This window comes from Myxocyprinus asiaticus, chromosome 24 (genome assembly GCF_019703515.2).
Source record: "Myxocyprinus asiaticus isolate MX2 ecotype Aquarium Trade chromosome 24, UBuf_Myxa_2, whole genome shotgun sequence".
NCBI classification, from domain to species: Eukaryota; Metazoa; Chordata; class Actinopteri; order Cypriniformes; family Catostomidae; genus Myxocyprinus; species Myxocyprinus asiaticus.
In genome coordinates this window covers 33,253,720-33,279,372 of record NC_059367.1, presented here as the reverse complement: position 1 = coordinate 33,279,372, position 25,653 = coordinate 33,253,720, and the positions used below count along the sequence as shown (strand labels likewise).

At 38.3% G+C, this 25,653-nt stretch overlaps 1 protein-coding gene across 4 annotated transcripts in view; it reads right to left on the bottom strand.

The window, feature by feature from the left end:
* The window catches only part of LOC127414631 (IQ motif and SEC7 domain-containing protein 1-like), a 120,802-nt gene that overhangs the window by 13,518 nt on the left and 81,631 nt on the right, over nucleotides 1-25,653 (bottom strand). For all 4 annotated transcript variants that reach the window (XM_051652807.1, XM_051652808.1, XM_051652809.1 and 1 more), the window contains exons 3-6: nucleotides 3,577-3,862; nucleotides 2,867-3,193; nucleotides 1,122-2,161; nucleotides 92-253 (exon numbers count right to left, since the gene is read on the bottom strand). In XM_051652807.1, the coding sequence (XP_051508767.1) occupies nucleotides 92-253; nucleotides 1,122-2,161; nucleotides 2,867-3,193; nucleotides 3,577-3,862 (1,815 nt within the window). The remainder of the gene's footprint in view (nucleotides 1-91; nucleotides 254-1,121; nucleotides 2,162-2,866; nucleotides 3,194-3,576; nucleotides 3,863-25,653) is intronic.

Here is a 25,653-nt window from a genome sequence, read left to right as displayed (position 1 = left end):
AGTTTATTTTCAATGTAACCTTTTTTTATCTTAAAAAAAAAACTCTTGACTAATAATCCTAGCCCCTGAAGTCTGTATTGTGTGGACTCACTCCAAAACATCTTTGTTGAACTGTTTCTGTCTGTTGCCAAGAAACTCTCCAATCATCTGTCGACTCAGGCCTTTTCTCTCCAGGATAAAGCGAGCAATGCCGACTGGTGTGTCTGACACAAAGCCCTTCTCAATCAGGTACTGGATACCCTTTTCTGGCTTCCTGCAGTACAGTAAAACAGCAGTTGCAAGGACAAAGAGTAGAATTGAGGTGTAGCAGATATGTGGTCGTAATACAAAACATGGCAGAGAATAATTCTTTGAAAACTTTGCAATATGAGACATTTTAATCAAGTCTTAATCAGACCCATTCACAATATTGTGTCCTTAATTCTATTATTTGATTTTAAAATCATATTCACTTTATGGTTTCACAAATTATGTTGAATCATGGGATTTTTGGATAAACAGTGGCAGCAAAATTATATTAATTGTATTTAGAGGCCACACTTAAAAATGTAGGAATTTCATTGTATAGATATGAAAATGTCAAAACAAGTGGGATGCAAACAAATGATGCTAAACTTCTCAGAACTTTTCTTTTCATAGTCATTCTTGCATTTTTAGTCAGTGTATAAAGTCAGTTACCTTCTGTTCACACATGTGGGTTCCTGTAGTTCAACTGGTAACTCCGAGACCATGGGTTTGATTCCCAGGGAACTCACAAACTGATAAAATCTATACCTTGAATTCACTGTGAGTCGCTTTGGATATAAGCGTCTGCCAAATGCATAAATGTAAATGTGCTCTAACTAAGTAACCACAGGTGAACTTCATTATAGATATGTTCTACTAATGTTTTGTTATATATTTGGAAAAGTATATCTATTATTTTATCATTTTATACCTACAAAACTTTTTCTGGTATGTTTTGCCAGAAAAGTGTGCAACTGTGCCATCTTTAAATAAATGGCACTTGGTTTGATGTTTTGTTATCTAATGTCATCACACTCCTACATTTTTAAACATGGCTTAAGTTTCCAAATTCATTTTGTGGCCACTGTAAGAGGCAGAGTTTCATTATCTCTTACTTGTTGAAGAGATTCAGTCCGATGCGATACTGCCTTCTCTGTACCACATCGTTGTTAAAGGCAGGAGAGTCCCAGCTGTGCCGGCTTTCTCTCTGGTAGGTCTGTTTTCCTAGAGGGGGCAGAGGCTCCCTTAGGCTGTCCCTTGATGAGGAGCCTGAGCTGCAATTAATGGTCTCGTTAGAGTTTGTGGTGGAGTTTAGCGAGTCATTATCACCATCTGAGCAGCACTGCTGCTCCAGGCCACCAGGAGGCAGCGGTGCTGAGGAGGAGGATGAAAGCGGCGTAGTCGGCGGCTGTTGAGGAGAGGAAGAGGACGAGGGGGTGTCAGGGTACTGGTGGTGGTGGTGGTGATGATGGTGGTGATGGTGAGCCATATGGTGTGGGATATGTGACGGTAGCGATCTGCTAACTGGACGTGTTTGACCTTGCGCGGCTGTCGAGGATGTTGAACGAGCATTGGGGTTGTGTTTCAGTGTCCCTTGAGGTGACCCTCCCCCTGAGTCTTGCTCGTAAACCAGTTGTCTACTAAGGGAACCTCGGTCTGAGCGATCACTCATGTCCACTGAGCTATCGCTAGGTGGTTCAATTGTGAGAAGCGGTAAGTGTCCCCCCCGTAAACGGTAATCGCGGCATTCTGTGCACGGTGTGCTTCGACGACTGTTGCTGCTCCCTCCCCCTTCCGTGTCACGGCTGTCTTCCCTACCGCCTACCCCACATCCAACACCCCCCCAGAACTCAGTGTCCGTGCTACTAGGTGCCCGGTCTAGGGAAAGCGGTGAGGAAGGTAATCCGTCATCCATGTAGAGTGTGACATCACTGTAGGAGGTGGCTGTACTATCCTCATGCATACTCAAACCTCCGGTACCTCCTCGATCCCTGTCTCCAAGGCCTCTGCGAAGGGACGCATGGCTGTTGCTGCTCCAGATGCACTCGCCAAAGTCATCCACAACAGCACTTCCATCCCCTATGCCATCCTGGGAATCATCTCGCCGTGGTCGGCAAGTCAGAGCATCATCAATGGAGTCAGCCAAGGACTTCACCTTGAGTACAAAAAAAATGGAGATTGCATTCTTAAGAAATAAAAGGATATGCGTCTTTCATAGCATTATCTTTTCATGATAAGAAAGATTATGAGATTTCCCAAAAGTCCAAATCTACTCATTACAAACTTGCTGTAATACAAAAGTAAAAATTTACACAAAACATTCATTTAATACTGTGTCCTACCCAGATGTGATGTGATAACATTCCAGCGACAAGCAATTTTTCTGTCAACACTGAACGGGATAATGTTGAGCGAGAGACTGAGTGTAATCACAGCCAATCAGAAGATATTTGATCTTTAATTTACTGTTATGAGAAGCAAGATTTTGACCAATGAGATTTCACAGTGGGTGGGGTTATCCGGCGCAACGCTGCAGAACTCTAAACCAAGGGATAAGCAAAATCTAATATTTCTTGATGCTTTTCACTTTCAGCTGGTTTGGACAAAAACAGATTAACATGGAGGAGATTCCTTTAATTGCTTGTCGCTTTATCACATTGTGTCTGGTTAGGACTTATTGTAAGGCTAGCACACCAAAATCTTGGCTGTTAAGCTAGTTACGAAACCTGGTGTGGACACCACTTCACTAGCATCCAAAGCACAACATATGCTGGTGACTAGGTTTGCTGGTAAATACATACTTAATCACCAAAGACCCTTAATCTCTATGAGTTCAGACACAGTCAAACTGAATACTTACTTGTTTAGAGAAGGAGTCCTCTAGGTGGGTGTAATCTGGCCGTGGGGAGCTTGGCTCTGTGGTGCAGGTTGGAGAATGTGGAGGACCCATTCCTGGACTGTGGCTGTAGTGAGTTGGGGTGGGCAGTTGAGGCTGCCGGTCGTCAAACGAGTATTGCAGTCGCATGTTGGAAAGGATGATGCGGCGTGTCATGCGGCTCTCAGAGGCAGAGCTGCGCAAGCGCTCAAAGTTCTTGTTCATCCGATATTGACGGAACGCTGTCTGGATGGTACGTGCTGCTCGTCTACTCACAAAGTAACCACCATATTTCTTCTCCAGCATCTCCACCTGCACAGGGACAGCTACATCAGTTATATTTGCTTCAAATTAATGTGATTCAAATTAATATAATTTTGGTTTCACTTATGAAAAAAAAAAAAAAACTAAAACAAATGCTTAACCAGGCTAAGCTGGCTTGTTGCTCTTAGCTGGTTTCCCAGCCTGGTCAGACAGATTTGTTTGCTGGTTTTTAATAGGGTTTTGGGCACATGCTAGTAGTAAGAATGGGAAATCAGCTAGATCACCTTTTGCAAGGCTAGAAGACCAACTAGACCATCTTAAAACCAGCTAAGACGAGCAAACCAGCTTAGGCTGGTTTTAGATTTTAGATTTAGTTTTTTCTTTATATATAGCCCAATAATTATTTGGCTATTACTTATTGTATACCTTACCTTCTTGTCTTGTAGGTCTGTAGAGAGCTCATAGCTGTCCGATAAAGCTTTGCACCTCTTGTTCTCCTCTTCCTCTTGTTTACGTAGGGCCAGGCTAGCTGGTTGGTTACGTGTACGCTGGGCCCAGGCAAGGCTGGCTGGGCTTGGAGGGGCCACAAAAGGCACCCGGGGGACTGGGGGGCCACAGCTGTTGTCCCCGTAATGGTCAGAGCTGTGTATGTAAGGAGATTTACTGCAGGAACTGTCTGAGAAGGGATGCGTATCTGAACCCTGGGTCTCCTCCTCACTAAAAGTGAGTTGGTAAGAGAGAGAGAGAGAGAGAGAGAGAGAGAAATAGAGAGATAATAATTTTAAGTTTGCAACGCCCCCATAATGAGAGGATAAGATAAAAATCACAACCAATTCAGGAATTCATGACACTGTTCATTTTCCACTGACTTAGCATATTGACTCTCTGAAAAGCTAATGTCCAAACAAGCCCCATGCTTTCCCAGAATTATCACACAATCAAAAGTAAAGCCTCCTGGAAAATTAGAACCATTCTAGTTACCCTTTATAAACTTTACTTCATAAAGCATAGTACTAGGCAAATAAATCCATCAGTAAGACCTTGGGTTCTTCATCAAAGACCATAGTTTAATATATAAACAATGTACACAGTATGATGAACTCAAATCAGCTAAGAAAAATGAAAGAAAACCGACCTCTTGTCAAACTCAATAATAGCCACAGTGTGTTCTATTTGTAACTTCAACAAGACTTGAAACGCATCACTTGAAATGCAATGGAGAATTTCCAGTCGAATGGAGCTCTGTGTTCAGCTGAATATGCTTTGATTGCCTTTTGTGCCTATTATGTGAAAGTTTTGGCATGTTCATGGCACATTTATGACATAACATTCAGCCAGTTTGCACCTAGTTTTTCTACCATTGACATGCATCTCCTGTTTCTCACACCACAACTTCTACCATTAGTGACTCACTTTCCCTGCAGGATACCAGCAGAGCAAAGGTTTGATTGATGCACACAAACTGACAAACATACAGCGACAATCACATCCTCATCAAACATCCCACCACTTTTGATACCCTGCAAGATTTTTACCATTTCTGAAGAAAATATGAGTGGTGCTTGTTGCTATGTGGTTGCTAAGGTGCTCTGAGTGGTTGCTGGAGTGGTGCTATGCAGTTGTCAGGGCATTTGTGGGTGTTCTGGGTTGTTGCTTGCTGGCCCAAGTCAAAAGAGCCCACTCCCAGGTCTGTATGATATTCTGGCCTTTAGATATGCTCCCTTCTTCAACATAAATCTATTGTATTTTTTTGCCTGTTTTGCAAAATTTTTAAATCTGATGACTTAGAAAAATAATGTTACACCTCTCCTCCACAAGCCAAGGTATTTGAAGCATTCATGTCTGTAGCAAAAATGTGCAGGACAAGTTACACGCTGAAGTTGGTTTTCAAATCGCTAACCCTAACCTAACCTAACCCAAACCCTAACCCTAACTAACCTAACCCTGATATGAGCGATATTAGTGATGCCCACTAAAATACACCTAAATAAGAATTCAAATAATAAAAGCTAGTGTGAACATGGGTCAGTCACCCCACAGCAGAAACGTTGACCCTCAGGTTTACCACGGGAAACACAACAGCATGTGATCTTAACATATATTCCTGACACAGCTTTCTGACAGGACAATGTGTGGGTAAATGTGAATCACTGTTGGCAACTTCCTGTTCTGTATGACTAAGTCTGAGTAGGTTTTTGGAGACAAGATAATCAATTTAGACATTTTGAGGAACTATTGTCATTTTGGGTTGTCAATTTGATTTCTAAATCTCTCAAGCCCACACAAAGACAAAGTTTTGCTGTTTACAACATGAAACAACAGGTAACCATTTGACACCTGTCCAGAAAGGACTAGTCTGAACAAATAGCACATTACCCCCTGTCAGACTCAATTACATGTAGGAAAACAGCCAAACAGGCTTATAACACAGAACAGCAGATGTTAAGCTTAACTGCCCTATCAATAAAACCTGGAAACTTTAACTGTACACTTACCGCATTTACTACAGCAATAGGCACATAAACCCACATGCATGAACAGCCACCCTGAGAAAAAGAGGAGGTTTCACTTCCTTAAAATCTGAATTTGGCAAACAATCACAGAAATCTCTTGGAATTCACCCAGTGCTGAACTATGTGGCTTTGGAGTCGTTTTGCAGTTATGACGGACTGTCAGGAGGTCACAACTACCTAGTCACATGGCAGTACTTCACTCCTCCCTCCTCCTGTTCTCTCTCACTCTCTCTCTATTTACATTACACAAACTGTACTGGTGTAATTCGCCAAAGTCAGTGGCTTGGAAAGAGTGACCAGATATGTACTGTATCTGAAGGCAGTGTTTCTGGCCCAATCAGATTTAACCCCCTGAATGCTTTCATATGTGATGTTTTTCATATTAGAGGAGTCTAGAAGACCTTGCTGTTTTTCAATCAGGTGTGTTTGTGTTGATTGTGTCTGGGAATGATTTTTATGCAGTTTGCCCTTCCGTGTTGTGCTGCTCCGAATTTATCAACCCTAATATGGGTTGTTTCCTGTATTTGTATGGAGCTGACAAAATATTGAAGGGAAGGAAGGAAGATACAACCGGTGCTTTTTGAGCTGCACTGTGGCAATTTTACCCATGGGAAAGAGAAATCACAAATGAGATCTTTTAAATACAAATAGTTTCTTCTAGATAGCACTATGATTAAATTGAGAGCAAATGAAGACTGCTTAAAGGGATAGTTAACCCAAAAATGAAAATACTCACATCATTTACTCACCCTCATGCCATCCAAGATGTGTATGACTTTCTTTCTTCTGCAGAACACAAACAAAAATTTTTTATAGAATATTTCAGTTCTGTAGGTCCTTACAATGCAAGTGAATGGTGACCAGACCTTTGAAGCTCCAAAAATAACATAAAGTCAGCTTAAAAGTAATCCATATGACTCCAGTGGTTACATCCATGTCTTGAAAAGCAATATGATAAGTGTGGGTGAGAAACAAATCAATATTTAAGTCCTTTTGAAGATTTATTCATATTGATCTGCACCATTCACTTGCATTGTAAGGACCTACAGAGCTAAAAAAAAAAAGCCATACACATCTGGGATGGCATGAGTAAATGATGAGAGAATTGTAATTTTTGGGTGAACTATCCCTTTAAGTCTCCTGCTTCCCAGATTGTTTTCTTCTGAAAAAAGACCTTAGTAATCTCTCATGTTTCGTCTCTGGAGATCTCCACACAGTGGCAACACGGGCCATAGGGCTTCCTCTAAAATTTCATCAAATATATCGCACATCACTATCCATTTTTTATATGTCCATAGGAGTCAGTGGATACACAGCCCTACTGAGGACATGTATTAGGCCTCTTGAGCTATGAAAGAGCAACCTCTGAGCAATAGTATTGTCTTCTGTGCTTAATCGGGATCTGACTTTATTCCATATTTCCAATTATCTTATAAGAGATCAATGGCCCAAATCTTTTTGTTATTCATTGGCAAATTGGAACTCTATCTGAAAGCAGTACAGTCTTTTGTCCTTGTTCAGTGTTCTTGTTTGTGCATGTGATGATATGCAGTCATAACTGCATCAGTAATGGAAGATCTAACAGCGTGAGGCTATTTAACGAGAGTCCAGTGTCCGTTTGTAACTGACAGATGGCTAATAGCATGACCAGCTATCTGAAAACAAATTTTGAAAACAAAAGTGTGAAGTGTATATCACATTGCCATGGTCTGAAATAGCTGTTTGACGTGCAGGGGCAGTTGATACTGCAACTATGCAAAGATGCTATCAGCTGTCTGCCACTTTTCAAACATAGACAGTATTATACTTTACATAAGTAAATGGACTGGTTTCGAAGTTTAGCCTAACTGAGTGCGTATGTTATTTTATGTTGTGTTCTTTCAGAGTCATTCCCATGGCATTTTTTTAGTGTAACAGAGATGCCTCTTTAGTCTTTACAAAAGTATGGCTTCATAGCTTGACTTCTAAGCACTATATAGCGGTATGGCATTCTCAAAAATGATATTCTCAAATATTTTTAATATTTGTATGTATGGTCCTGATTTGTGCAATTGATAATTGAACAATTGAACATATATTATTCATTGTGAATTGATCATTGTTTTCTTATCGGGGGTTTTCTTGACTATATGGGTAAATCATGTGACAAAGGCTATTGTTTTTAAGCCCAAAGTATATTTCAGTCAAACGTAAACGCTGAGCGTCCGCGTGCAGGACGCGTGATGCAAATTTCATCATCAGCAGATTGCTCGAGCACTGAACGTGCGCAGCATGGTTTTTCTAACCGCGTCTTTAAAAGCGCAGAATGCGCATGCGCCTGGAATTATTTGCACTAATTAGTGGGTCCACAAAGTGGCAACACTCACATTTGATTCATTGCTGTCACGAAGAAGTGCTAGAAGAAGATATAATCACCAGTAAACTATATGAGACGAATATGGAAACAACAACAGTGGATGTGCATGTCAAGAGAGCGTCTGTGAGGAGGTCTGGAGATACTTGCACTTGTATAACTCGAGTCTGAAGGACTATAAAGACATCATTATGTGTCTAAACTTTTGAAGAGAAATAGTTTAGTATCTCATAGCAGTTGTAGCGTGCATGCGCCAACCACCTGTGAATGCGCGCACGGTCATATGGAGTATGCTTTGACAGGCTCACGTTGGCAGGTGTTAAGCATTCACGTCAAAACCGAAGTATACTTTTGGCTTTACAGTGAACTATAGTCCTCTAATTTGATTGGACCAGCAGTGTTCCAAGAGTGCTAATATTTAGTAAAATAGTACTGGGACATTTTACTCTTTGAAAAACTCAGTTTGTTTGGCGACACACAAAGCTTGATTTGTTTGGCTTTTTTTGGTACTAATTTTGTTGCCGGAGAAAAACAAAAGCCAAATTTTGTTAGAAACATAAGTTGCTCGATATTAAAACTGAAGTGTGTAACTTTTTCAGTATTGAAACACTTTCTTCTATTCAAGTTTCATATGCAGAAACAACTACAGTATAAGTAAGCTATACATAGGTTAATTTTTATCAAAAACCGTAATCATAGTAGTCTTTATTATGATACCAGTAGGCAATTTAGGATATAGTTAGGGGGGATTATAGTGGTGCTATAAAAATTCATGTGTTTGTTTAGAGTGGCCCACTTACACCCCACCCTACCACATTTGAGGTGGGACTAACTCTTTGTTTGACCAATGGCAGATTGTTTATTTTTGCAATTCCGTTCGGTGGCACTAATGTCGCAGAAATTACATACAGTTGTGCTCAAAAGTTTGCATACCCTGGCAGAAATTGTGAAATTTTGGCATTGACTTTGAAAATATGACTTATCATGCAAAAAAACTGTTTTTTATTTAAGGATAGTGATCATATGAAGCCATTTATTATCACATAGTTTTTGGCTCCTTTTTAAATCAGAATGATAACAGAAATCACCCAAATGGCCCTGATCAAAAGTTTACATACCCTTGAATGTTTGGCCTTGTTACAGACACACAAGGTGACACACACAGGTTTAAATGGCAATTAAAGGTTAATTTCCCACACCTGTGGCTTTTAAAATTGCAATTAGTGTCTGTGTATAAATAGTCAGTGAGTTTGTTAGCTCTCACGTGGATGCACCGCGCAGGCTAGATACTGAGCCACGGGGAGCAGAAAAGAACTGTCAAAAGACCTGCGTAACAAGGTAATGGAACTTTATAAAGATGGAAAAGGATATAAAAAGATATCCAAAGCCTTGAAAATGCCAGTCAGTACTGTTCAATCACTTATTAAGAAGTGGAAAATTCAGGGATCTCTTGATACCAAGCCAAGGTCAGGTAGACCAAGAAAGATTTCAGCAACAACTGCCAGAAGAATTGTTCGGGATACAAAGAAAAATATACAGGTAACCTCAGGAGAAATACAGGCTGCTCTGGAAAAAGACGGTGGGGTTGTTTCAAGGAGCACAATACGATGATACTTGAACAAAAATTAGCTGCACGGTCGAGTTGCCAGAAAGAAGCCTTTACTGTGCCAATGCCACAAAAAAGCCCGGTTACAATATGCCCAACAACATCTTGACACGCCTCACAGCTACTGGTACACTGTAATTTGGAGTGACGAGACCAAAATAGAGCTTTATGGTCGCAAACATAAGAGCTATGTTTGGAGAAGGGTCAACAAGACCTATAGTGAAAAGAATACCATCCCCACTGTGAAGCATGGTGGCGGCTCACTGATGTTTTGGGGGCGTGTGAGCACGGGGAATCTTGTGAAAATTGATGGCAAGATGAATGCAGCATGTTATCAGAAAATACTGGCAGACAATTTGCATTCTTCTGCACCAGAGCTGCGCATGGGACGCTCTTGGACTTTCCAGCATGACGATGACCCTAAGCACAAGGCCAAGTTGACCCTCCAGTGGTTACAGCAGAAAAAGATGAAGGTTCTGGAGTGTCAGTCACAGTCTCCTGACCTTAATATCATCGAGCCACTCTGGGGAGATCTCAAACGTGCGGTTCATGCAAGATGACCAAAGACTTTGCATGACCTGGAGGCATTTTGCCAAGACGAATGGGCAGCTATACCACCTGCAAGAAATTGGGACCTCAAAGACAACTATTACAAAAGACTGCACGCTGTCATTGATGCTAAAGGGGGCAGTACACAGTATTAAGAACTAAGGGTATGCAGACATTTGAACAGGGGTCATTTCATTTTTTTTCTTTGTTGCCATGTTTTGTTTTATGATTGTGCCATTCTGTTATAACCTACAGTTGAATATGAATCCCATAAGAAATAAAAGAAATGTGTTTTGCCTGCTCACTCATGTTTTCTTTAACAATGGTACATATATTACCAATTCTCCAAGGGTATGCAAACTTTTGAGCACAACTGTAGATCAACTTTAACTTTTTGTTTAAAGAACTGTTTCATAAAAGCAATATAATACTTGGTATTGTGGTACTGCAATGAATATCAGCATGGCTGTAATTACCTGCTAAATCAAAGTCATGCTGATATCTTGTACAACTCTCATATGCTATTGCTTAATGAAGATTAATTAAGATGTATGTCAGTATACATATGAGGAAGTCTGAGGAAGAGCAATAAACTCAAAACATTACTAAGTAACATTCTGTTAATGGGAGCTCCTTTGGTTTGCAGATATTTTACTTTATCTTACCTTTTTGTACTGGTTTTATAGTCGACCAAAGCTTATTTTAGACCTACACTGCAGTGTGTTTCAGAAGGTTCATCTGGCATCTACTGCCTACATTCAATGACAAACCTGATGTGCTGTTTTATTCTGGGCATGGTGATAAAACATCTGCTCATAAAACTGTCTTGCAAGCCAACCTCCATCTTTTCTACATCACTTCTTCCTTTCCCTGTTCCTCCTACACCTCCCGCCCACTCACACACACACACACACACACACACACACATGGAGGAGTGAGGGAGGTAGGGTTGCTTAGTGACAGTTGCCGTGAGACCACCGTGGGAGGTTAGACAGTCATTAGAGAGCGTGTTGCTATAGATATGGAGCACTAATACAGTAACCGTGGGTGTTGGTAGATAAGTTGCAGGTTGTAAAATTGTGAGTGTTACAACGTATGAACAAGATTTGAATTTACTGTTACTCTATTGAAATACACCTAATTAAACAACAGCTCCTTCCAAAACCAACGTTAGTGCAACAAGGAAATGTAAATGTTGAATTTGCATAATGAAACACAACAGTTCTTTTGTATGAAACCAAACCTTGTGGATAAAATGTTCAGCTATATTCATGTGTTATGTAACTCTTATCAAGGATGTAAACAAATAGACCAGAGTCAAGAATTCAATGTGAAACTAGATAGCAACCAATTTTACTTCCGTAATATGATGTAATCTGACATAGCAATGACAGTGTTCGGGAGTAGAGATGCTACTAACTTCACTACAATTTTCAGCAGAGTGGCAGTAGCTCAGATATTTTCACAATAGTGTTGCTTTTACAGTAACAATCAATTTTTTCCAAAGAGTAGTGCTGTTGCATCACAAAACACTACATTTGTCACATTATATTACGAATGCAGCAATGGAGCCGAAATCTGCTATCCTCACTCATATGTATGCATTGTAAAATGCAAATCATTTAAGTAAACTGGTTCTTTCGAACAGTTCATGTTAATGAACTAGTTCTCATAAATTATTGACCAATTCACTGCAGCCTTAAAGGAATATTCCACCCAAATATGACAATTCTCTCATTATTTACTCACTGTCATACCATCCCAGATGTGTATGACTTTTGTTCTTCTGCTGAACACACACAAAAACATTTTTTTTAGAAGAATATAATTGCATGAGGTCCTCACAATGCAAGTGAATGGGTACCAACAATTTGAAGTTCCAAAAAGCACATATAGGCATCTTAAAAGTAATCCATATGACTCCAGTGATTTAATCCATATTTTCAGAAGTGATATGATAGGTGTGGGTGAGAAACAGATCAATATTTAAGTACTTTAATACTATCAATCTCCAATTTCACTTTCACATTCTTCTTCTTCTTTTGTTTTTGGTGATTCACATTATATGTGTATATCACCACCTACTGGGCAGGAAGGAGAATATATAGTAAAAAAGGATTTAAATATTGATCTTTTTCTCACCCACATCTATCATATCGCTTCTGAAGATATGGATTAAACCACTGGAGTCTTATGAATTACTTTTATGCTGATTTTATTTGCTTTTTGGAGCTTCAAAGTTCTGGTCACCATTCACTTGCATTGTATGGACCTACAGAGCTGAAGTATTCTTCTAATCTTTGTTTGTGTTCTGCAGAAGAAAGGCATACACATCTGGGATGGCCTGAGGGTGAGTAAATGATGAGATAATTTAAATTTTTGGGTGAACTATCCCTTTAAAGGTACTTTGCCAGTAATCACGTTCTTCTATTTTGAACCAATATCACTATATTTTGACTCAGCTTTATAGTGTTTTCTAGTTTTATTAGTTTATATTTAGTATGTATATGTTCAATTTAATAAATTCGTAACATCTGCCAAAAAGGAAAGTAATTTCAGAAGTGAGTATTTTTTTTACTCAGAATAACATCGTTTACAGATTAATTGTGCACAATAGGACTAGGAATGCATTAAGGAGTTTTGAAACTTTTTGATGCCAAGGATCCTGAAATATGATGATTCCCTTGCAGAGACCCCCTTCATAAAATATAAAATCAGCTATACAGTATATTTTTGTGTATAAAAATGTTTAGTGTGAGACAAATAGTAACCGTGACATTATAAATAAAACACATAACATAATTGTTACAGTACTAAATCCAAAACATCATCCAATTACAATATTATCTGGGATTTTTAAATTTTTTTTTATCAAATTGACAGTGTAACTTTCATAGAAAAAAAGAATAGACTTCTTATGATTAATCACATGACTTCCAACCAGTCTTTAGAAAGAAGAATGAAAAAGTAATATCTAATTTGCTAAAACTGCGTAAAAAAATGAATTGTTAACCTTTCTCGAAAAATACATTTTGCAAAATCTTCTTTATTCTTTCACCCCAGTTTAAAAACTCCTGCATCAAGACAGTAAAACGGATTAAGAACTGGATGTTCGTGAGGATGATTTTAGCAGGCAAACCAAAAAAAAAATAAAACAAGGTTTTATTTTTCATAAAATGTCACAAAAACATCTAGGGGTGGCTACAAAACAAAAGTTATTGGTATTATATTTGTGATAAACAAATATCACAAAATCTGTTTTAAAAATAAACTCATTAACACAGAAAGGTCATTCTGGAATTTATCTTGCATTTAAAACTTGTGAAATGCCGGAATACCCTTTAAACTTTTCACTCCTTTCCATGAACTTAGTGCAATATTCCTAATTTTCTCAATTTGGCACAAGCTTTCATGGTTTCCTTCCTCAAACAATTAAGAACAAAATAGCATAACACTGACAGATCAGCCTGACCTTTTCACAGAACCCAGATAATAATGACGGGCAGATGATGAGCAATTTCTGTTTCTATTTTCTTTTATAATAATACATACATGAACCTTATGACCCAAGACCTTTTAACAGATATGCTGGAATGTATACCATCTATGTGTGATACTCGTGTCAGTCCATGTAAGAGCTAAAGATTAAGAATCTGCGATTTATTAAGAATGACAATAGAGAACTATTTATTGAGCCAGTACTGTCTACATGAGGTGGCTTGTATACAGTAGTATAAGTAATGCCATTTTCAAGAGCGCCAATGTCTTTGCTGTATTGTTTCCCAGTGCTAAAAAATAATTTTCACTTTCTTGTTTTCATTTTACAGAAGGAAGCAGTACAACCCAGTCAGGCGCTTAATCTCCTAAAGAGACAGGAATGTTGTAGTAACTTGCTGTGCAAGTTCAATCAGAATCAAAATATGTGCAATCAATCTTTTCAAAGAAGAGAGTACTTAACATATTTTGGTCTGCACTTGCTAGATTCAGAGGGACAGTTCATTCCAAAAATTACGTCCTCATGTCATTTAAAAAAGAAAGAAAAACAAAGACTTTCTCTAGAATATCTCCTTTTGTGTTCCACAGAAAAAAGAAAGTTATACAGGTTTGGAATGACATGACAGTGAGTAAACAATGACAGAATTTGCATTAACTTTCTCCCAGAAAATTAGGATTTGTTTTAACTATTGATTTGCCATTATGATTTTCACAATTTATTTTCAAATATACTTAAGAAATCAAAAGCATTGAGTTATTGTTCATCAGTTCGGCTCACAAGAAACAATTTCATAACTTTGAATAAAACAATTTCATTGCTCTGTGATTGGGTTAAGAGAGACGGCAGGCTTAGATCTTCATTCATTGTCTTCAAGTAACTGGTCCTTAATTAGTCCCTAATTATATTCTAAATGGTGGGAAAACAACATTACAGCACTGTTTGTACAAACAGCACTGAGCAAGACTAAATATTTAAATTATGTGCTGTGCTGACAACCAGTTTAATAGATGGACATGCCACACTGTTAGATACTGTGTTCTGACAGTTTTGTGAGTTGTGGTTTGACCCTTGTGCCATATTATTTAAAAAGATGAAGGGTGTCTGTATACCCCCTGTGGGGTAATATGCTGTAAAAACAAGTATTCAGACCTCTTGTATCGCACGAGAACCAATGGCATTTAGCATCAATGACATCAGACCTACAGCAGCACATCCAAAGGTGCCATTCATTTTTAGTTGATCGCAACCACAAATTATATACAAATAACAACTTACATTTTGGCTAGTTCGTCACAAAGCTATCCTTTAGCTTTTACAAGACTTGGAATGTAGCGTACCAGTTGTATAGACTACTATAATGGTGCTTTTTGGAGCTTGGCATTTAAAATCATTATCCACTTTTGTTGTATGGAAAAGAGCTGCATTGACATTCTGCCTAAGATCTCCTTACGTGTTTGAACGGCACAGGGGGAAACTATTCCATTAAAATAAGGTCCCACAATTCATAGTGCATGAGATTGTAGAAATCAAGTCATGAAGTCCAAGGAACTCTCATTAAATCTCATTAGATGCTTAGATTTAGGGCATTTTCAGACCTGTAGCGTTTTCCTCTTGGTTTGGTTTGCTTTCACAAGGCAACATTTTAAAACGGACCCATACTGTGTCAATAAAAGTCACATGTAAGCAACTGTCCCATTATTGGTCAGAATGTTAGTGTGCTGTTCCGGGATTTAGCGCATACATTGATATACCGGTTGAAATGATATACCTGTAAAAATCGTGTCAACCGTAACATATTTTCAAGTGTTCTTTATGCCAAACTTATGCAAAATGTCAGAATGCGTGTTCCAGTCAGAGCAAATACACTTTATCCGACACACGACTGATGTGCGATGTAAAATTTGCGTCATGGTTATTTTTTATCCATCATCAAAAAGTTGCTGACACCGTTCTACCTGTGTTCTGCCGCTATCCGAGAGAAGCGATCGTACTAAAATTACCTCAGGAATTATAAAATAGCTCCTATTTTAAACCTGCAACTATCTAATATATTCACCAAAAGGCTATATACGCATTTTGATGATGAATTACAGTGAGGTACTGACCTCTGTAGGTCTTCTCCAAAGATCCATCAGGTATGTTCATGGTTTTTATATAGATATATTTTTTGGTTCGTTGGTCTGTTGGGTCGGATTGCATTCTCACCACAAGAGATCCGGTCCAGGGTTCGTTTGCAATCAGTCCGAGACCACCTCATCTAGATGGTCTCGGACCGATTGTTTTAGTGCGGATCCAAGTGCGATTGCCATGTTCAGATATGCCTAAACAAACCAAACTAAGGGAAAAAACACATCAGGTTCCAAAACAAATGCTCCAAACGAGCCAGGTGTGAAAACGCCCTTAGAAGAGGTTTTAAAAAATGGCCAAAGTGATGGAGGGTTCCATTTTAGTGGAAGTCAATTAACCTGAAATCTCCATGACAGCAAGCACAGTCTAGAGAATGCTGTAGTGGCTTCTAGAAAAGTGTCTGAGTGTCCTCGCATGGCCCATCAAAGTACATACTTGAGCTGCACAGAAAATCTGAGCCTTGAAAAGACTTTGTAAACAATCTGACAGAGCCTGAAAGGATCTAAAAGATAGAACGGGAGAAATTGGCCAAATACAGGTGTGTAAAACTGGTGGAAGTGTCCTCAAGAAGACTTAAACCTCTATGTGCTGTCAAAGGCAGTCTGACAGATTACAAGCATTACTTTGCATTGTATACTTTTTAATTTTAATAAAAATTTTAAACAATTTTAATAAATGTGCATAATTCTAAACACTGAATTCACCAAAACAGCCATAACTCTGTGCCAAAGTGTACCTATGCTGCCAAAAAATAAATATTGCAAAAAAAAAAAAAAAAAAAAGCCTCTTACACATAACACTGTGGAAAAAAACTGAATGATCTGAATACTTTCTAAAGCAAATATGTAGCTTCATAAGTCTCTGCATAAGATAACATTTTTACATTTTCAAAAATATAGTTTAGTATGTTTTTTTAAGAGATTTGAATTATGGGGACACTAGAAATGTCCTGATAAACCACATTTATAGCATAGTACCCTTGTAATTACCAGTTTGTAACCTAAAAAAATTTCCTCGTAAACCACCCAAACCCGCCCACACACACACACACACACACAGCAGAATAAAAAACACTTGACAATCATATCGCAGTTTACCTACATTACCAAAACATAAATGCACCATTTAACATTTTATTAAACCTTTCATTAGCATTTTAGAAAAACCTGGAAAAATTCTATACATTCTCAGAAGGTATATGGGTTGTCTTATACCCAGGGACTAAAAACCGTTCAAGGAACAAAAACGAAACCCAAAAACGAATGATTTTTTTTGCAGAACGTAACCGAAAATGGGAGCAAAAAGATTTTCAATTGTTCCGGAGTGAAAACTTTATTTTTAAATGCTGGTAACTGGTTATAACCGGTTAATTTTGTTCCGAAATTTTTATACTTCATGTTGCCCGTAAAAATGAAACTTGTGCTTTGATCCTGAAGAAAACACATTTCTTTGCATAATTGTTCATTGTGTATGTTGAATTCTGTGGATGAAAACCTTTTAAACGACTATGTATAATTACTACATACAGTATATAATACACGGTTAATCCAGATACAAGGAAAAATATAGAGGTTAAAAGTACATTTCTCGGTTGTTTCCAAGTCTTCACTGAATTATTGTTAGATGTGTTGCATTAATACAGATTTGATGCAGCCAGGATTTAATTGAGAAGCTGTTCTGTAATTAAAATTATACATAACTGTTAATTAACTGTATGCTTGTTATGATTTCTCTGCTGATAAATCCACCACACAGAAAAAAAATATTGCTTAATTTCGCTTAATTTGGTTTCCTCAGAATTTCTTCCTTCAAGACAGCGATCATCTCTTGTCTAGAAGCCCTCTACCTTTCGCTGTCGATACACAAGAGTCAGCGGACGGAATCTTCACGGCAGCGAGAAGACTCTCCGCTCCCCTGCAGTGCTCCGGCGAACATCTCTCCGCCTCGCCGCTTGACGCTTCGCTGGTGAACGGACCTCAGCATCCTGATTCTCCGCAGCGCGTCGACAGGTGAAGAGTATCCTTTTAAAAACAATTGTTATTTGTGTGATATAAATATAAATTATATAAATATAAACATATATATATATATATATATATATATATATATATATATATATATATATATATATATATATATATATCTAAAAGAGCCACTTCGCGTCTTTTTCAAGATGTCGTTCCATAAGTGTTCATTATGCGAGAGACACATCCCGCCATTAGACAAGCATGAGAGCTGCGTTTTCTGTCTGGGCCGCACCCACGCAGAGTGGTAGAGACTCATAGAGACAGACTGTCCTCACTGTGAGGACATGAATCTCAAGTCGCTTCGCTCACGAATCGCCCTCGTTCTGAGGAACGATTCAGCCTCTCACACCCTCCCACCAGCCTCTTCTGTGATACCCGAGGATTCACACGAGGAGGCATGGTGAGGCCGCGAGTTTGAGCAGGATGAATCTGAGGTGGATTTCTTGCCAGCACACGCCCCACGAGCCCCTCAATCTCCACAAAGCGCATGTTTCCCAATACGCTATGTGCGAGACGAGCTCCGGCCCTCTGAAGGAGCGTGCGGCCTCTTCTCGTTTGGTGGATCTGATGCTGGGGATGATGACGATGTCATGTCTCTCGCTGCATCAGGCGAGTGGTCAGCGGATGATGCTACCGCCCCTCCCCCCAGTGAGGGCGAGGACTGTGTAAGTGCCACTGACAGGGAGATGCTTCATGTCCTTGCAAGGGCGGTCGAAGAACTCAACCTCGAGTGGTCTCCCCCAGAGGAACCCGGGCAGTCTTGCCTTGATGAGTGGTTCTTGCAGTCCAGATGCCGTCAAGCGGCCGCGTCCCACAGATCTGCTCCGCTTTTCCCCGAAGTGCATAGCGAACTATCTAAGTCCTGGCACGTGCCCTTATCAACGCGCACACACAGTGACGCTGTTCTCATGAACGTGGACCACGGGGAAAAGAACGGCTATGCCCAACTACACCCTGTGGAGGAGGTGATAGCGGCACATCTCTGCCGTACGAGTAACAGGGTGTGGAAATCATGCCCCATACAAACTTCTAAGCCATGTAGATGTTGGTCGCCATCCCATAAGACTGCACCGCCATGTTTCCTCTCTGGGAAGTTATGTCGTGTAGTGCGGCGTGATGGGATTCTGTTCCCTATATGCGTAACTACGCAATGTCAAGTGTACTGAGTCGTAAGGGAACGTCTCGGTTACGTACGTAACCTCGGTTCCCTGAGACAAAGGGAACGACACATTACGAACGCTAGCCACACTACAAGACTCAGAGTTCTTGAGGCACGAGCAATGCGCTCCTTGTTCTCAGTCAGAAATTCTGAGGAAATGGTGTCTGTGCACCTCCCCATATGCGTAACTACGCAATGTCTCGTTCCCTTTGTCTCAGGGAACCAAGGTTACGTATGTAACCAAGACGTTTTTGCTCAGAACGAACCGAAATGAAAAACGTTTTATTTTATCCTGTACAGGCTGAAAACAACTCGCTTCTTAACTTGCTTTTGACGCCCATCCGTGGACATTTCACCACAAAAATGGAACTCACACCAGCCCATATTTCCAATAACACTTACCACTTTGGCCACTGGGGGCAGTGTTTCGATTTTTGGTAAACAGACCGATTTCAGCTAAAGAAAGGTCAAACTACTCTTTCCAATTCACTGCAAGATCAGTCTGAAGAATGTACCACCACAGTAACGGCCCTTGTACCTTTAAAGGCACAGTTTTTTTTTTTTTTTGTATAGTATCCTTGGTATCATTCATTGCCAGTTACTAAATAACATCACACTGGGGGAATATTACAATACAGCCACAACCTTTTCAGCACACATAAATATAAAGTCCTTAGTTCAGAAAGCAATCTTAGTTTAACCCTCCTATTGTCTGAAGAAACTGCGCCACCCTTTAGTCCTTTGTGTGATTTTTGACCAATATTGAAAACAATTCAAAATGCATGAATTCTTGATTAGCTTACAATGGCACTAAAGACCTCTCTTAACAAAAATATTTTATTGTTGTCCAAAAGTGTATAGTGATAGGGGAAAAATTTATATAGAATATTCATGGATTGACATAATTTTTAAAGAATCTTTTTAAAAATTAAAACAAAAAAAGTTTAAAAACTTGGCAAAAATTGGCCAAGGATGTTTCAGTTATGTTTATTTCAATCACTTTGGGCATTTTATAATATCTTAACTATGTAACATCAATGTCTGATTTATTCTGCTTGTAGAAAATCAACAGTGTACATTTTAGAGTTACAGTTTTAATACATGCCTATTTCACTAATTAATCTTTATTGCCTTTTCCAGCAGTCACAATGGGCCCACTTTGCACGTCCATTGCAACAAATCCATTCCTTCTCAATAATGTCAAATAATTTGTTGCAGTGTTACAAGGGTTTAGGACTGTTCTTTTTTTGTTTTTGTTTTGATGGTCTTAAAAAAGTCAAAATGTTTGGTTCCAGTACCAAAAACTATGTGGCATATATAACATTTTCTTTAACTGTCCAGGGTCAAAAATGACCCTAAGACAATAAGAGGATTAAGAAAGGAATTTCCCAGGCACTGACATAGTAGTCAATTTCAGATAAAAGAAAACCTAAAGTTTACTCAGATATAGTGATATGCCCACATGATGAAACGAAACTTCTATGGTCAGCTCAGAATCTTTTGCCAAGAACCAGCCAACCTCATCTCAACATAACTGCTTGTGTCTCTAGCCAAATATTCCCTATAAACCGAGCCCACACACTATCCCACAATCCATTTGACCAGTGCTTCAACTGCACTTTGTCCATTAATAGTGTTTAGTGCTTACCTCTTCTCTTTTCCAGCATTCAGTTTATCCTGTCGGGAAAGTTAGCATACTGATTTCACTGATCACTCCTCATCCAAGCTCATAAACCATAGTTTCCTCCCACTCCCTTTTATTTCCACCCTGCACACATATACAGCTCAAGGTTTCAATGGAAATGAACTGGTCATCTCTTGATTTCGTGGCATACGTGAGCATAACAAACTCACATGACACATACAACAACAAAAAGCAGTACTTTCACTTAAATCTTTCTGCTCTAAACCGAACTGTGTTCAGCTCTCCTTAACTGATATTTATGAATAACATACAGTGGGGTTACACTTGTAAAAAAAAAAAAAACAACTTTGCACTTTTCTAATTTAATACAGTCCTTTTTCATTACAAATTATATTTTCAGCATTTAAATTTAGGTATGAATTTCAGAATTACTTAATATTTGTTATATTCCTCTCTTGCTTTAATAATGGTTTGCACATGAGTTGGCATGGACTCCGCAAGTTTGTGCAAAAGGATTCATGTTATCCAGCATGATCTGAAAATGTTCCAATGAGCATCTTGTATGCTTCAATAGAAACAAGGCAATGCTATATTTAGTACAAATGTCAAAAATTTCCTTATTTGATTAGTGACCAAGAAATAATACACAATCTTAAATATTTTATGTCATAATGTCTGTTTAAAGTTGAACAACTTTCTGTTTATTTCCAGGCTTAAATTCAATTTTGAATCCCAGATTTTCCATGTGGACTCACTTTAAACTCTGTATAACCACAGAGATTTAACAAAACACACTCACACGCATACATATAAATTACAGGAAATAATATTCCTGAAAATCCAATAAGAACAAAGAGCAAATATTTTTCTTCAGCATTTCCTCCTTGTACACACAGTACACTCTTTCATAAAAAAGAAAAAAAAGAAAGTTGATTCAAAGTTTTTCTCTTTATACAACAGAATAAATTTGCCTACAGTATGGATTACTGTACTTCAGTTGTTTGAGATATAAAAAGCAAACTGTGGCATGTTCTGCCGGTATTAATGCAATACAAGACTGAACCTCTGTAGGTGTTAGTAATATCGTAACTCCTAAACAAACTTTATAACCATTTTATTCATATGAGTAATATGTACACTGCGACCACACATCGGTTTCTGTGTGCCGGACAATTCTAACAAAAAAGCAGGTAACATGGAAATCTTACCGTGCTGCTGGCGCAGACGCTCAGCCATTCAGACTGGTCCAATGTCAAAACAACCACACCCTCGTACATACAAGCATGCAAGCATACATGCACTCTCAAGCACACATACTTGCTTCAACTGCATAGTTGAATGACTGCATTTTTGACAGTCTTTTGACAGTTGTGAGCTGACACAGTCCCTTGCACTGGGAAAACAATGCGTGTAAATAGCTGACTGACGCATGTGCCTGATTAATGCTGCAATGCTAAAACTGATGGGGGTGAGGAGAGAGAGGGGAAGATATGAGAGAAGTGATACAATACAATACTTTGCAATCAAAAGGGGGCGGAGTAAAGTTCATGTAATAACAAAACAGACAAGGAGGGTTAAAAAGCTAGTTTGGGATTCAGGTAGTAATTACTGTATATACTGTTTCATTATGAGTGTGTGTATGTGTAAGGAAGTAACAGAGAGAGAAAGGACCATTTTCAGCCATCACATTTATTCATCACAACAGTATATGTGAGTTTTTAATTTAAATAATATTACCCTGTTGCCTGTGCATTTCCTTATGTAAATAAAGGTTCTAGTGGCCAACAAGTGAGAATTTCATTTGACAGTGTGCTTCTGTTCCTTTAAATATTACATAAGCAGTCATGACACTTAAATAATTCTTATAATATATTTACTTTTTGCATAGTGGCATGTCCAGCTATAATATATGCTGCCAACTACAGGATAAAACAAGTGCAAAACATGAATAATTCTTATGAGCAACTGGTTAAATGATACAAACAGATTCAACAAGCACAGTGACAAATGGGTTGCTGCTCATATACAAAAATGCTTTAAATATACAGTGGCCCCAAAAAGTATTTGGACAAATAAGAGTGCTTACACACACTGACGTACACAGAACGGGGGCTACAGGTGCGCAAGCCCCTGCCCCTTTCGTTCACAAATGTAAAGGTGCCCATTTAAGCGGAGGTGCCTTTAAGAGCGCGGAGCTTTAAGCGGAGGTGACCAGAACTTTGATGGTCCAAAAAGAACATAAAGGCAGTGTAAAAGTAATCCATACTATAAATTTCCACTTTCACATCCACATTTTTCTTCTTTTGTTTTTGGCGATTCAATTCTTTGGGCATATCGCCACCAACTGGGCAGGGAGGAGGATATATAGTAAAAAAAGACTTAAATATTGATCTGTTTCTCACCCACACCAATCATATCACTTCTGAAGATATAGATTTAACCACAGGAGTTGTATGGATTACTTTTACGCTGCCTTTATATGCTTTTTGAAGCTTCAAAGTCTTGGTCACCATTCAACTGCATTGTATGGACCTATAGAGCTGAAATATTCTTCTAAAAATCTTCGTTTGTGTTCAGCAGAAGGAAGAAAGTCATAAACATCTGGGATGACATGAGGGTGAGTAAATGATGAGAGGATTATAATTTTTGGGTGAACTATCCCTTTAATGTGATGAACTACAAATGCGGTTACATTAGGACAACAGTTTGACCTTAAGGTGAACTGACTTCATACATCTACTAAAAATCTCCTAAAGAACAGTTGGTTAAAAATAATTGCAAAAATGGCTAAGAAAATATAGTTTTGAAAAAAAATGTAGCATCATTTGTTTGCAGATGCCACTTGGTTTAATATTTAATGTGGGTTATCTATGCAATGAAATTCATACATTTTTAAGTATAAATATACCTTTGGGGCCACTGTGTATGAAATAAGTGATTTAATTATGTTACAATGTCTAGCACTAAAGAAAAGATTAACCAAGCATAACAACAAAAACTGTTTTGGCTACATTTTTCATGTGCTTTCTATAATACTTCAGCTAAGCTATTCTAAGGACATCTCAGATGGCTACAGTACAGTCACAGTATCTGTGATCTGTGATTAGTCTGCAAGTTCATATGACTTCTCATTTTTACAAAAGTGTTTGTAAGTAACATTTCTGAATATAACATATTAATACAAAAATATGTTATAACAGACACATAATCATTTGCATTATTATGTGAAATCTTCCAAATTGTTGCCTCCATTAAATCTTTGATATAATGCTGTAAAGATCATTAATCAAATAAAGTTGAACTAATGTAACAGCAGTTTATAAATAAAAACAAACTTTTTAACATGCAATTGACCCTTCGCTAAGCCCCGCCTTAAAAGCATTTCTGACCAATCCTATCTTAGCAACTGTTGCTGTCCGCAATTTCTTTGACAAGCGCTTGCTTTTTTCCACTGAAAGTCTATGGTAGCACTGTGTGTTTGAGTAGTTTTAAGTGAAATTTAATAGAAATTAACTTGTTATAGTGACACAAGGTACCTAGAGAGTACACACACAGTATTTTATCTTTCTTTTTTAAAAATCTTTAAATAAATATTGAGAAGAGCATGCAATGGATTAAACTGTGTCAGCCCCCATTTCCAAATGAACATGTATATCATCAACAAGGACATCTACAATTGCTCCAAGGTAAATTAAAGCTAATAACTTAACGTTAATTCATTTATGTATTGATTCATGTTTTAGTAAAAACGATAGTAAATAAAGAGTTCACAGCATCAAAGTGAGTGTGTTATGAGATGTTATGAGCAGTTCTGTTCACTTACACTAATGTTACCAGGTATGTAATTGGTATCATATTATGCTTTTCTCTTTTTAAGTGACTGTGATAATCGTTTGCCTCAATTCTGATTCACAGTCTCTACATTTTGCAGTCAAATTACTGTGTAATTTCACAATTTCTTTTACCAAAAAGTCAGATAAATATGCTTTAAAATGTGACTCTTCATTGCAACCCATGTAAGAATATTATCAGTTCCGTTTATGAGAATATTTTGACAAAAGCTGCACCGTTCACGGCAATCTCCCATTCATTCCTATGGGAAGTTCTGCAATGCTTGCCAGAGTGAGCAACAGCAACCAAGGGGGGAGGAGCTTAGTGAAGGGTCAATTACACAAATTCTACAAAAATGTGTCAATTCAACAGTCATCACCAAGTTCAAATAACAACTGTCAATCATGGAGTTCCACTCATGCTGACTGGCTGCAGGTTACCGAGAGGAGGGGCTACTGCACCCGGAGGCGGTGCAACAGAACTGATGCACAGAATCACTCTCACCCTCCTCCTCCTCACTGAGGGACAAGGTTCAGAGGGGAGAAAGAGAGAGAGATACAGCGACAGAGATGAAGACATGAAAATACATAGACAACATGGAAATATACAACTAAATGTTATTACACAAATGTTTATGTTCTATTATTTCCAATTCAAATGCATTAAAGTTAACTAAAATAAAACTGTTAGCATTTGTTCAACTTTGAGTGCTCAGATAAACTGCTTTGCTCGCTTGTGTCCACTAGATGGCAGCCTCAACACATTATAATAGCTTGGTACTGTAATAATTAATTGCAGTTTTTTGTAAATAATTTTCAGTGATCCCAAAAAGTATTTGAACAGTTAAACGACACGTAAAAATTTACAATGAATGTTGTTGCATTTGATAACAAAATATCAAACCAAGTGAAAACATTTTTTTATCAAACCAAGTGAAATTATTATTATTATTTATAAAAAGCTATCTTAAGCAGACTTTTTGAGCAAAATTATTCCCAAAAAGTAGTTCGGTGGATTTGAAATTATGCAACATTAACAAATAGATTTACTGTTCAAATTAAGATAAAAAGTATTTGGACACTTTCTTGTTATCAAACTTAGTGAAACATGTCCAATGTGACGAACAACACCCGTGCTTGTACTAAATAAACTGTTTCATTTGTCCGCTAAAAAAGATCTTAATATGGCACCGGTTGGTTAAA